We start from the raw sequence: 12841 nt of genomic DNA on the forward strand, positions 1-12841 counted from the left end.
TTGTTGCCATTTTTCGATCGCCAGATAAATTTGTGAACCGTTTTTACTTTCGCCAGATAAATTTGTGAACCATTTTTACTTTCGCCAGATAAATTTGTGAGCCATTTTTACTTTCGTCAGATAAATTTGTGAGCCATTTTTACTTTCGCCAGATAAATTTGTGAGCCATTTTTACTTTTGCCAGATAAATTTGTGAGTCGTTTTTACTTTCGCCAGACAAATTTGTAAGCCATTTTTAGACCGCTCCCGAATGTCCAATTACTTCTAAAATTCATCAACATACGAAGATCCGGTGACAGTGCTCTAGTGCAAAATCAAGACTCTCCCCTCTTGAATACTCCCCCTTCCAACGTCTTAATTTTTCCATAAATCGCCTGCTGGCTGAAACTAGAGGCCATGAAGGTTGAAAGTCTTGAGCATAAGTAGGAGAAGTTTCAAAATGTGACAATACCAGTTTTGAATTTAGATGAAGTGTCCGTCAGGTACTGAACCGTAATTGCTTCGAACTACGGGGTATGAATTACAATTCTTATTTGCACGTTGCTTGCTTGTATATTAAAAAAAATTGTCTTAGATAAGACCTAAAAAATTTTCTTGTCCTAAAGAAGATTTAAATTCGAAAAGAAATAATAAACAAATTTAAAAACCCTTTTTCAAACTGGACTGAAAAGTAGATAACAATTTTTCTTAACATTCTATAGAACATAAGTGAAAATGAGGGGTGCAAAACGAATTGGGCTTTATAGATAGCTAGATAATTTATTCAGCCACTAGGCCATACACAAACATTACAATGATTATATAAAACAACAGCCAGTTTACACTTAAATAAATGGTATAACTACTAACAACAAACATATACCTTAAACCCATTATTTACATCTTTTTAAACCCTCTTTTATAAATCCAGTTACTGCTATAATCAAGAATTTACTTTGTAGATATGTATATATGTATTTAGGTGTGTATAGGCCGTTGTAGTCGAGTGGTTAGCACACTTGACTTAAAATCCTTTGTCCATGAGGACAGGAGTTCGAATCCTCATGTCGTTGGTTATTTGGTTTGGTACGGGGGTCAGTAGCGTGACTCTGTAAGCTCAGCCAGGGTCGACCCAGCTCTAAATGGGTACCTAGAGAAATCTGGGGAAGGTAAAGAGGAAGGACGTGCAAAACCACTGGATGGCTAGCCCCCAACCTGTTGCATTTTCTGGCTGAAGGGCCGTGAAACGGAGATTAGCGCCGCCGATAGGGACTGTAAAGTTGAGTGCCGCATTCTTTACCTTTACCTTACGTATATAAACGGGTCAAATTTGTAATTACTATCAAGTTTAAGTTCCATTTATTTCCATAAAATAACAATAAATAAAACAATACCCCAAAGGGTTCAATGGCCAGTTATTTGGGAAATGACATAGAATAAATAACTAATGTTAAAACTTGGCATAAACATACTAAACAACGTCTAAGTATAAATCTATAGGCCTAAGGAAAAGAAATCAACTCACCGACAGTCCACACGACACAGCGACTTTCCTATCACCCGACAATAAAATGGTTCCCTCTTTTAGTTAAAAGTTTAATCTGTATTACATATTTCTATATTCTAATTTTTTTTCGAAGTATCAAGGACAGTGAAAATGAAATATATTGTTCGAAATAGTTAAGTGGAAATCTATACATCGTAAAAGATTAGGAAATGTTAATGTTCAGTTTTTAAGAAAAAATAACTTCAAATATGGCTATGGAGTTTATGTAGTAGAGAGTGCCAGATTAAAAAACAAATATGGTGAAAAATAAAGCTTTTTTTAAGGTTTAGTCGTCTTTGGGAACCAACAGATTTATAATGCTTCAATTTTATGGACAAGGAGGGATTGCAAATTTTGCTAATTATTTTTCCTTAGTTATTTTCACGGTTCGATGTTACAACACTGACAAGGATAGAAATACCAACCAAAAACTTCCTAATTTTGAAACTAATTTAGACAATTGGTAGGTCCGGGGGTTTAACAATGTTTTTATTTCAATGTTCTTGGTACTTCGAAACAATTACATGAGAGTGAAAAGGGAAAAAATTCTATATTTCCAGCGTTTCCTTTCCAGCTCGTTGTGGGGGGGGGGGGGATTAAATCTTGGCTATGGCATCAATTCCCGGTTGTTGTTTTTTTAGGGGAGGGAGGGGGGTGCAAAATGCAATTTTAAATATTTGGGGTGGATGGTCCAAATTTGTTGGTTTTTCCCAATTGTTAAAATAAAAGCATCAGTAAAAGCCTTTTCCAATGAAAATACCCCGCAGGAAGTTTTTTTTTTCAAAATCTAGGTGGGTTCTAGGATATATAGGTTTCCATTCATTAGCATACAGAGTAAAAGTTGCCATGGAATTACACGCCGTCCTATGTCGAATGCTAATGGGGTATAGCTGGGCTGTGAAGAATAAATCCCAGTTGTAACCATAGTTGTAGTACCACGCTTTCTTCTCAGGAAACATAAGAAACCCCCCACGGAAGGCTGTTAACTCCCATGGAAGTTTCTTCGTTATTTCATGTTATATTGTATAAGATTGTATGGTATTCCTTTATAAATTCCGCAGTATTTGGAGGAGAAATAGTGAAAACATTGAGCATATTTATTTTCCATAAAAGAGTTGTATATTTCAGATTAAAGAAGGTAAATGACATTAAAGATGCAGCAGTCGCTTTGGATGCAATTGAAAACAAACTACCTGTCATCTATTCTTTTCTTGGAAATGAAGATGATGATGTTTCCGCTTCAGTTTTGGAGTACATTAAAGAGTATATTATCGTGAGCATCTTTCTTTTTCTTTTTTTTTTGCTGTGTTTAGCATGGAACAAATAACGTGTTAGAACTAAACAAAAGGATGATCAGCTTTAAAATTAAATGGATTTACGTTGCCTTTTGTAATGTGGAGTGTTGCAATATCCTCTTTTTTGGATCGCCAACAAAACGGGTGTTGCGGGAGCAACACTGTAGTAAGGAATCATAGGCAGCGCAATAGCGCTGCTGTGGTACCCCTTTTGCTACTGACACAGACGCTGATTCTGCGAACTTCGTCGAGTGTACGATTTCAGAGCAAAAAGATAATTAGAGCTAGTCTGTCTTCACTTTGACCGTGAGTAAGCAGGTGGAACTATACTTTCATTTTCGCAAGAGTCGAGTCAAGGATATATTTTTACAAGAATTGATCTACTTTGTGCTATTCACTCTGTTTATGCCATGATCGCACGGGGTACCATTTACAGATCGAGAATGGTACTAGCTAATTCCAAGATAATCGCCACATATGTGCTCAGAGTATACGACTACTTTCATCCCCGTCAGGAGTTGAAAATTCATAAAAAAAATTGATCGACATCTAATGTAGCCAGTGATGTGCTATGAACAAAAGTAAGGGATTGGGGTTATAGCGTCTGGCAGACATCCTTTCAGTATAGTGAAGAAACAGTAACCATTTAAAAGCTTGTAATTAAAGTCTCCACAGATAATAACCTTTTCTGACTTGTATTGTTCAGCCAGCCTCCCATGTCTCGAACAAGCCTTCGCATGTCACCTTTCTGAGAGAGCGTCACGATAGTTTGTGGAGAGGTACACTTATACGTTCAGTCACGTTTGCCAAGCAGGGTGTAATTTTTGCAGTTCAATTTTGCCAGAGCACATCACAAGACTTTTTTCACCTTAGTTATAACATGTTCACGCTTTTTCCCAGCCCTTGGGACTTTTACTCATTAAATTTCTCGGATAAGGCCCAATTTCTCCTTAGTGGTTCATTGTATACTGTAAACTCAAACACTTTATTAACTGTTTCTCAGGTGATTTCAGCAACGAAGGTATCGATCTCTATTTCTGCGAAGGACAGGCGAATAGATGGTATAACTGCGAAGAAACAGCTAACATCAGTTGATATTATTAACGTGCCATCGTTATTCTGTGTCGTAACACAAAATCTGCCACGATTACCAGTCAGATTTCTTATTTCAGAATGTTTTATGTTTTATTTCATAATGGTTCATTATATACTGTAAACTCAAACACTTTATTAACTGTTTCCCTGGTGATTTCAGCAACGAAGGTATCGATCTCTGTTTCTGCGAAGGACAGGCGAATAGATGGTATAACTGCAAAGAAGCAGCTAACTTCAGTTAATATTATTAACGTGCCATCATTATTCTGTGTCGTAAGGCAAAATCTTCCACGATTACCAGTCAGATTTCTTATTTCAGAATGTTTTATGTTTTATTTCAGAATGGTTCATTATATACTGTAAACTCAAACAGTTAATTAACTGTTTCCCAGGTGATTTCAGCAACGAAGGTATTGATCTCTGATTCTGCGAAGGACATGCGAATAGATGGTATAACTGCAAAGAAGCAGCTAACTTCAGTTAATATTATTAACGTACCATCATTATTCTGTGTCGTAACGCAAAATCTTCCACGATTACCAGTCAGATCTCTTATTTCAGAACGTTTTATTTCTGGGATGTTTCACCTTTGAGTAGAGGTGACTTTTTTTTAGGAACTTAACGTTTGTGTGTTGCTCGGTTCTTCTGACTATGCGATTCCACAGTCATCGCTTGAATGATTTTATCGTGATTTGAATGATTTGACCGTGAATGATTTTATAGTGTTCGTGATATTTACTTGACAGATGGAAGTTTAGAGTCTCAATCTTCAGATTGATATTCGCAACGGAACAAATCTCATCGAAGTCAAACGCCCCAAAATCCTTTGTTCGAAAAAACAAAAAGGCTACTTTAAACATGAGTCGATTCATTATCTTCATTTTGTGTACTGCTGGAAGGCCGAATTTTGGCTTCTCAAAAATGATATTGTGATCTGACTGATACAACAGGCTGAGAGAGCACGGTTGTCAGTAGCAGCCTAGGGTATTCGTGAAAATCAAACAAGGGTATTTGAATATTGAGAATCAGAATTAAAAAATTTGCTTATAAATAATTGCAGTAACGACTTGATTATATATTCTTGAACTAAAAATTTATTTTACAGATATTGAAATAAAAAGTATTGCTGTAATACTAATATTGCCGATGTCCGATTTCAGCACCGATAAGTAGCTTGTTTCAGTTTGCCAATACGGGGCGAGTGGGGTTTTTGGCTCCCAGATCTGGTCTTCCCTCCCAAAAGAATTGAATTGTACAAATCGTACAATTTTTTAAAGCTTTCCTTAAAACCGTAGCACTTCTGTGACAATGATTTTGTACCTTCACTCACTCCTCTATTAGAAATATTATTGCAGCCTCCTCCCTCGTCTTAAGAATACTCTTTGGGGAGTAATCTTTTTTGGGTGTTGTTGTTGGTAATTTGGTTGTTATGTTTGTTTGTAATGAATTGTCCTTGAACTTGTGTTTGTCTAGGCTTTCTGTAATGTGGTGCTGGATTCCGATTACATTGATTACAATAATTTTATTCCTGATATATTTAATCTGAAACAACTCCGTACTCTAGCTCTGGGCATTTAGGATTATCAGTTGTAGATGTCACCGTGGGTTGTTTCCAGTGATAATACACGACTACATTATGATTTTCGTGTGGTTTTCTCCAAATCACCGACTTTTTGGTTTGTCTATTTGTTGCATGTGTTGCGTCTGTGTTGCATGTGTTGCATCTGTTGAGCCATTTTGTAACCCTTTCCAATGCTTGTATAATTGAAAACAACTAATGAAATAAAAAGATTAAATTCATTTTAAGAATGGACCAAAAGTACGAAACTTTTTTTTCTCAAGAATCTAGGAATATTGAGCGCTATACATAACTTGACTTTTTAACTCGCTTTCTTCAACTCACCGACTTTTTTCATTGATACTTTTATAACTTAGGTCAATTTTATGTCTTTGTTTGCAAAGCTAAATCTGTTTTGTGCGCCTCTTCTTCATTTAAAATAGTGTCTCAAAATTTTATTTTTTGTTTTCTAGTACAATTTAAAACAAGTTTGAAAAAAAACTGTAGTTATTGAGAGTAGTTTTTCATTCTATATGTTGTTAGCAGCCCTGCTTATTCGTTGCGTCTCTATGCGCTTCATAATGACTTTTCAACCTGTTACTCTTTGCTTAAAACTTAAAATATAGTACGATGATAAATCTATAAGCAGTTTAATTTTATAGATACTAAAGCAGAAAGCTCTTCTGTCGTCTGTGGATCGCCAGTATCTCGAATCACTAATCTCAATCAATTTTGAAAAGATGAAGTATGACGAATCGTACAATTTTGATAATGATGGTGACGAAGAAGCTCAGTTCTTAGAATTCAGAAAACAATTGAAAAACCTGTATGATAATATTGCCTCTTTGGACAAGGATCTTATTTTGAGTCAAACTCAGCAGCTTGTAACTAGAACGTTGACGAATTGGCAGAGTTTCAAGTTCCAAGATGTAGAGCTTGCTATCACTTGTCTTCATGAATTAGGAGAAGCTATTCCTTCATCTCAAGGCAATCATTTTGCTTCTGACATGGTATGTTTCATTATACTAAGGCATTCTTATCAAAAAAAAATAAAAATACTTCCTTAATTTTCTCGAACGGCAAGTATCAATAGTACTTCGACTTAGTTCCTCTGACTAGAAGTCTTTAAATTTCTACTTATTTGTGTTTTGGATTAGAAAAAAAATAAGATAGTGTGGTAACACTACATTCTCTTTAGAACACTAAACTAAAACTAAACTTAAAAATCTAAACTAAAACTCTTAAACTAAAAATCTACACTAAAAAGCTAGAACTCTAAACTGAAACTCTAAATTTAAACTATAAGCTAAAACTCTAAACTAAGATTCTAAACTAAAACTCTAAACAAAAATAGACATAGACATAGGTTTATTAAGATCGAACAGCGTAGCCATGGCTAATTTATGTCGTCTTTACAACAATATGAAAAAAAAAAATTACAAATAACACTATAAGAACACTAACACGTGAATTCAAATAACACTAATTCTTGTTGTATGCTTCTACGAAAAAGGGGACAAACATGTTTTTGTAGCGGTTGGTCCTGCAGACCAGGGGTTGTAGCTTTGAGTGGGATCTGGTTCTTTGGTTAACAGGAGCATCGGGTGGGAGGATCAGTCTGTGATGGGGCGAAGATAGCAGTGACTTTCCGAGGGACATGATCAGTGATAATCGTCTGTCGCTGAGAGATTCAAGGTTCGGTTCTTGCAAGAGTTTGTTGTAGTCGTCACTTCTGTTACCAACGATTATGTTAACAGCTCGTTTCTGCAAAGATTCAAGGTCATCGCAAAGGTAGTGGGTGCTCTGGACAAAAGGTCCCCAGACAGCGACGGCGTATTCGAGTAGAGGTCTCACATACGTAATATAGGCATTTTTTAGGCTTTGAGTGTCACAGCCAAACCTGCGCATCAGGACTAGGGTCTGAAGTGATGCATTGCCAACCTTAATAACCTTCTCCACGTGTTCGGTGAATCTGCAGTCCATCGATAATGTGACTCTGAGGATTTTTGCAGAAAGAACAACAGAGAAAGGGACTTGCGGGAATTCCAGATCATGTTTTAAGGGGCAAAACCTGAGGATCATTGATTTATCTGCATTCAGTGTCAGCTTGTAACGTTCAGAGTCATCAGAGAAGGATGCCAGAAGGGTCTCGCTGAACTGACGTTCGATTACACCTTCTCTCACGAGGTATTTGAGGACAAATGATAAATCGTCGACGAATTTGAGTCGCTCTTCGAAATTCTGAAGGAGGAAGTTGGTGAGGGAGATAAATATGAAACCAGCAAGTCTTGTACCCTGAGGGGCTTCACAGGTAAGTTTAGACCAGTATGAGATCAAGTCTCCTTCAAACAATGGAAATACACACTGCATTCTGTCCTGAAGGAAGCTCATCACTAATGCAAGAGACCGCTTCTGTGCGCCCATTGCTCGCATATTTTTTGCTGCCGTAAGTTGACAAATCAGGTCAAATGCCTTCCTGAAATCGGCTAGACCTAGGTCGATGAAGGTACTGCCCTTGTCAAGCCACTTAAAGATAATGTCAACTAGGCGCACGAGGTATATCGAGGTATTGCAACCTTTGATGCCGCCATACTGGTAACGGTCTATGTTTTCCCGCGTTTGTTTGAGCAATTCAGGCAGGATGAATGACTCGGTGACTTTTGCAAAGGTAAATGTGATTGATATCGGTCGTAACTCGTTGCAAGATTTGGGTGTTTTAGTCTTCGGTATAACACGCACAATGCACGTTTCCAGCACGACGGGAAAGTTGACTGGGTAAAACATTCTCTGATGATGTGTCCAAGCGGCTTGGCCAGGAAAAGAGAGAACTCCCGTATTAACCTTATAGGCAGCTCTTCAGGAAAAGAGCTACTGGATGGACGCAACTCGTTCAGCTCTTTGAAAACTTGATGCTCAACTATTTCGATTTCACCTTCGTCAGGGCATATTGACAGTAGATTCTCTATTTCAGTGTTAGTTGGGGCAGGAAAGGATGTACAAATTTCAGTTAAGTAATTGTTGACGTCATTTGCACTCACGAGTGACCCATCATCGTTCAGAATACGGATATTGGATGATACTGTTTTTCCAGCAATCTGCCTTATTAGACGGTGCCATTTACGGGGATCCTTTTTTATTTCAGGGTCCAAAAGGGATTTTGCGAAGAACTGTCTTGCCTCGCGACAAAGGCTAACTATTTTGTTTCTTAATAGTCGCAACGACGTTGTGTCACCACTGGACTGCCTTACGGTATTTTTTAAGCGTATCAGCTGTTTTATTTTTGGAATGATCTAGGGCTTGTCAGATTTACTCACGACGAATTTAATTTCCAGGAAAACTTCCAAGTATTTGTCATAGAGTAGGGACTGAAATATTTCTGCTTTCCTGTTGACATCGCTTGCATTGTATACTTCGCTGAAGCAGTGAGTACCGACCCACAGTCCGTGCGTATTAATAGCAGACTTCGTGATAGGTCTCCGGAGTACTTTTATTTTCTTAAGCTTCCTGATTTCACTTTTTGCCTTCATCAGCAGAGTGTGATGGTCCGATTTGCCCAATGGCCCGTTCGAAGACACGTCCTTGTAATATGGAGCAAGGTTTGTAAGAATAAGGTCAAGGGTGCTCCCGGTCACATGGGTGGGTATCTTGACCACTTGTGACATACCCAGTGTATTAGCAAGCCATTGTTTCTTTGTTTGGTTGAAGTCGCCAGCTATTATAAAGCCCAGGCGAATATACCGCTGACGTAATGTGTCTAACGTAGATTGAAGGTAGGATACCAACATCCGTCTGTTCTTGGCGCTTTCAGGATAGTAGATGCTTGCGATAATGATGCAAGAGACATCTCGTGGTAAATGTTTTGGCTTGCATAATGTCCAGATCGCTTCATGGTTAGGGTCATTGAAATTATCTAAATATTTGCAGGGGATATCATCGCGTACATACAGGGCAACACCTCCGCCAATCCTGTTTGTTCTAGTGTTCAAGAAAACCTTGTAACCAGCCATCCTTCCACTTGTTTCGTCGAGCTGCCATGTTTTTCTGTAATTGCGGCGATGTGGATGTTATTCTGACGTAGAATGACATCTAACTCATCCACTTTATTCGTTAGTGAGCGGACGTTGCTCAGAAGGAAGTTTGGAAGTTGGTGTTTACAAGAGAGAACCTGCGGCGATAATACTGGAGGACAATCAGACCTGAAATCATTGGTAGGAGCATTGTTGTCAGGAATCAGCCGGGGCGGTAGGCTCACGCGCGGGATTGAGACTAAACAACTCTCACGCTTAGGGTTTGGCTGGCCAATCGTCCGTAGATGACTAACACTTCAATCTTAAATTTCTTTCTGCCACCTCTGCGTCCTCTTCTTGTTCGCTTGCGAACGAAAGGAACGTCATCTATATTTTTATAAATTCTTAGTGTGACGAGTGTGGCTATGACAGATGGTGCCAAAACAGCAAAAGAAATGAAAGTAACTTTTTTGCATTGATCAATCCAGTTTTCAGCAGCAGCCTCAGTCACAAAGAATAGCACTATTAATACAGTTTTGATTAATACCACTTTCATCGCAAAGGGAGGAGTATTTCAAGGCACTGAACAGGTTAAACTAGGATAGAATGACTTGCAGCCTCAACGGCGCGAGAGCCATCTATCTATAACTAAACTAATTAGTTTAGAATATTAAAACTAATATTCTAAACTAAAACTAAACTAATAGTCCAAACTAAAAATCTAAACTAAAACGGAGTCGATAAGCAGCCATAGAGTACCACTGGGGGCAGCACAGTTGGTCTTTGCTTGTCCTATGTGTTTGTATGCGTTTTTGCCTGTCTCACTCTCTAAGCCTGTGTGTCTGGGCGGGTGTTACTAAAACTCCTAACTAATACTCTAAACTCAAAATCTAAACTAAAACTCTAAACTAATGAACTAGTACTCTAAACTAAAAGTCTAAACTAAACTAAAACTCTAAGCTAAACTAAACTAAAACTCTAAACTAATGCTCTAAACTAAATTAAAACTCTAAACTAAAACTCTAAACTAAAACTCTAAGCTAAAACTCTAAACTAATACTCTAAACTAAACTAAAACTCTAAACTAACACTCTAAACTAAACTAAAACTCTAAACTAAAAATCTAAACCAAAACTCTAAACTAATACTCTAAACTAAACTAAAACTCTAAACTAATGAACTAATACTCTAAACTAAAACTAAGCTAAATTAAATTCTAAACTAAATTAAAACTCTAAACTAGAAATCTAAACTAATGCCCTAAACTAATACACTAAACTAGACCTCTAAACTAATACTCTAAACTAAACTAAAACTCTAAACTAATACTCTAAAACTAAACTAAAACTCTAAACTAATACTCTAAACTAAACTAAAACTCTAAACTAAAACTCTAAGCTAAAACTCTAAACTAATACTCTAAACTAAACTAAAACTCTAAACTAATACTCTAAACTAAACTAAAACTCTAAACTAAAAATCTAAACTAAAACTATAAACCAAAACTCTAAACTAAAACTCTGAACTAATACTCTAAACTAAACTGAAACTCTAAACTAATGAACTAATACTCTAACTAAAACTAAGCTAAATTAAATTCTAAACTAAATTAAAACTCTAAACTAATGCCCTAAACTAATACACTAAACTAGACCTCTAAACTAATACTCTAAACTAAACTAAAACTCTAAAATAATACTCTAAAACTAAACTAAAACTCTAAACTAATGCTCTAAACTAAACTAAAACTCTAAACTAAAACTCTAAACTAAAAATCTAAACCAAAACTCTAAACTAAAACTCTGAACTAATACTCTAAACTAAACTAAAACTCTAAACTAATGAACTAATACTCTAAACTAAAACTAAGCTAAATTAAATTCTAAACTAAATTAAAACTCTAAACTAGAAATCTAAACTAATGCCCTAAACTAATACACTAAACTAGACCTCTAAACTAATACTCTAAACTAAAACTCTAAGCTAATATTCTAAACTAAACTAAAACTGTAAACTAAACTAAGTTTTATAATACTCTAAACTAAGTTATTCCTTTCCCTGCGATCGGGCTCAGCCCTCAAGTTGTACCGCATGAGGATACGATTTGACTCCAGTATGGTTTTGCAGAGATGATGAGATTCAAATCTTATTAAAATAGGAGGAATACCACGCTTGCATGGCAATCGAATTGCAGACTCAATGTCTATTAATGAGACTCGATTACCAATAAACAATTTGTTGAACATTTGGACTAAATCGCCTTTTAGGCTTTTTTGCCGAATCCTAAAATTATTTGGATCAAAGTCGTATAAAACAACATGTTTTAATCCTAAAGCAGCTGTTACTTGACGTGGCGTTTGAGGCTGTCTCGTCCTTTCTCGCTGTTTTTCTTTTATTTGAAGAGGTACCATACTAGCCTCTATCCTATTTTTATCTGGAGGTGCTCTCTGAAGATGTGCTGTTGTACCAACCTCATATCCGTTTTTACTGCTATTAGGGCTGGTTTCTTTTTCTGTGTCCAAGATTTTTTTTTCTTCGCAACTACTTTGAGGATCCATCTTTTCTTTTGTCGAGATCCCTGGATAGGTGGCGACTATCTTTTCTTTTTGTGGAATAGTCAATTTTTCTCTGTCGGGGCTTTCTTTTTCTTCACAAATCTCTTGAGGATCCATCTTTTCTCTTTTCCAGATCCCTGGATAGGTGGCGACTATCTTTTCTTTTTGTGGAATAGTCAATTTTTCTCTGTCGGGGCTTTCTTTTTCTTCATAAATCTCTTGAAGATCCATCTTTTCTTCTGTCCAGATCCCTGGATAGGTGGCGACTACCTTTTCTTTGTGTATTATGTTTTTCGTGTGTGTTTCAGCACAGCTCTCACGGTTTGCCACTTTTTCTGTGTCAGGGGTTTTCTTATCCTTTTTCGTAATTTTGATTTCGAAGTTTTTGTTTACCCACCACATTATAAGAGCCACAGCCGCTCCTGGAGCAGCAAAACTAATTATTTTCTTCAATTGTAACATGTTTGTTGTTATTTGTTAGAATTGTGTTGTTACAAACAATTTCAGTGAGTAGCTTCCATGATGGTGAAACAAATACCTTTTTTCATTAGTACCGAGAATTCTTCCAGTAAGCTGAACACAATTTGCTCCAACCTCAATCTAGATAGTTTTGCACTAGCTTTTTACTATTTTTTGTTTAAGAAAATTTGACAAATACTGTATTTTTCTATGCACGATAATATAACACACGAACAACGTCATTATATTGCTCGTCCTTCACTAGGTTTTAGCTATCGCTGCACCCACAATAATAACGTTTAGACAATAATGATGTCATATCACACAAAGGAAAGACTAGCTGGATC

General features: G+C 36.7%; 1 protein-coding gene across 2 annotated transcripts in view; it reads left to right on the top strand.

The window, feature by feature from the left end:
• LOC148942638 (exportin-T-like) overlaps positions 1-12841 on the top strand; it is a 108532-nt gene that overhangs the window by 55851 nt on the left and 39840 nt on the right. For both annotated transcript variants that reach the window (XM_089102232.1, XM_089102231.1), the window contains exons 7-8: positions 2654-2798; positions 6136-6483. In XM_089102232.1, the coding sequence (XP_088958358.1) occupies positions 2654-2798; positions 6136-6483 (493 nt within the window). The remainder of the gene's footprint in view (positions 1-2653; positions 2799-6135; positions 6484-12841) is intronic.

The sequence above is a fragment of the Artemia sp. Qi Xiang Cuo genome, chromosome 16 (genome assembly GCF_049724085.1).
Source record: "Artemia sp. Qi Xiang Cuo chromosome 16, ASM4972408v1, whole genome shotgun sequence".
Taxonomy (NCBI): Eukaryota; Metazoa; Arthropoda; class Branchiopoda; order Anostraca; family Artemiidae; genus Artemia; species Artemia sp. Qi Xiang Cuo.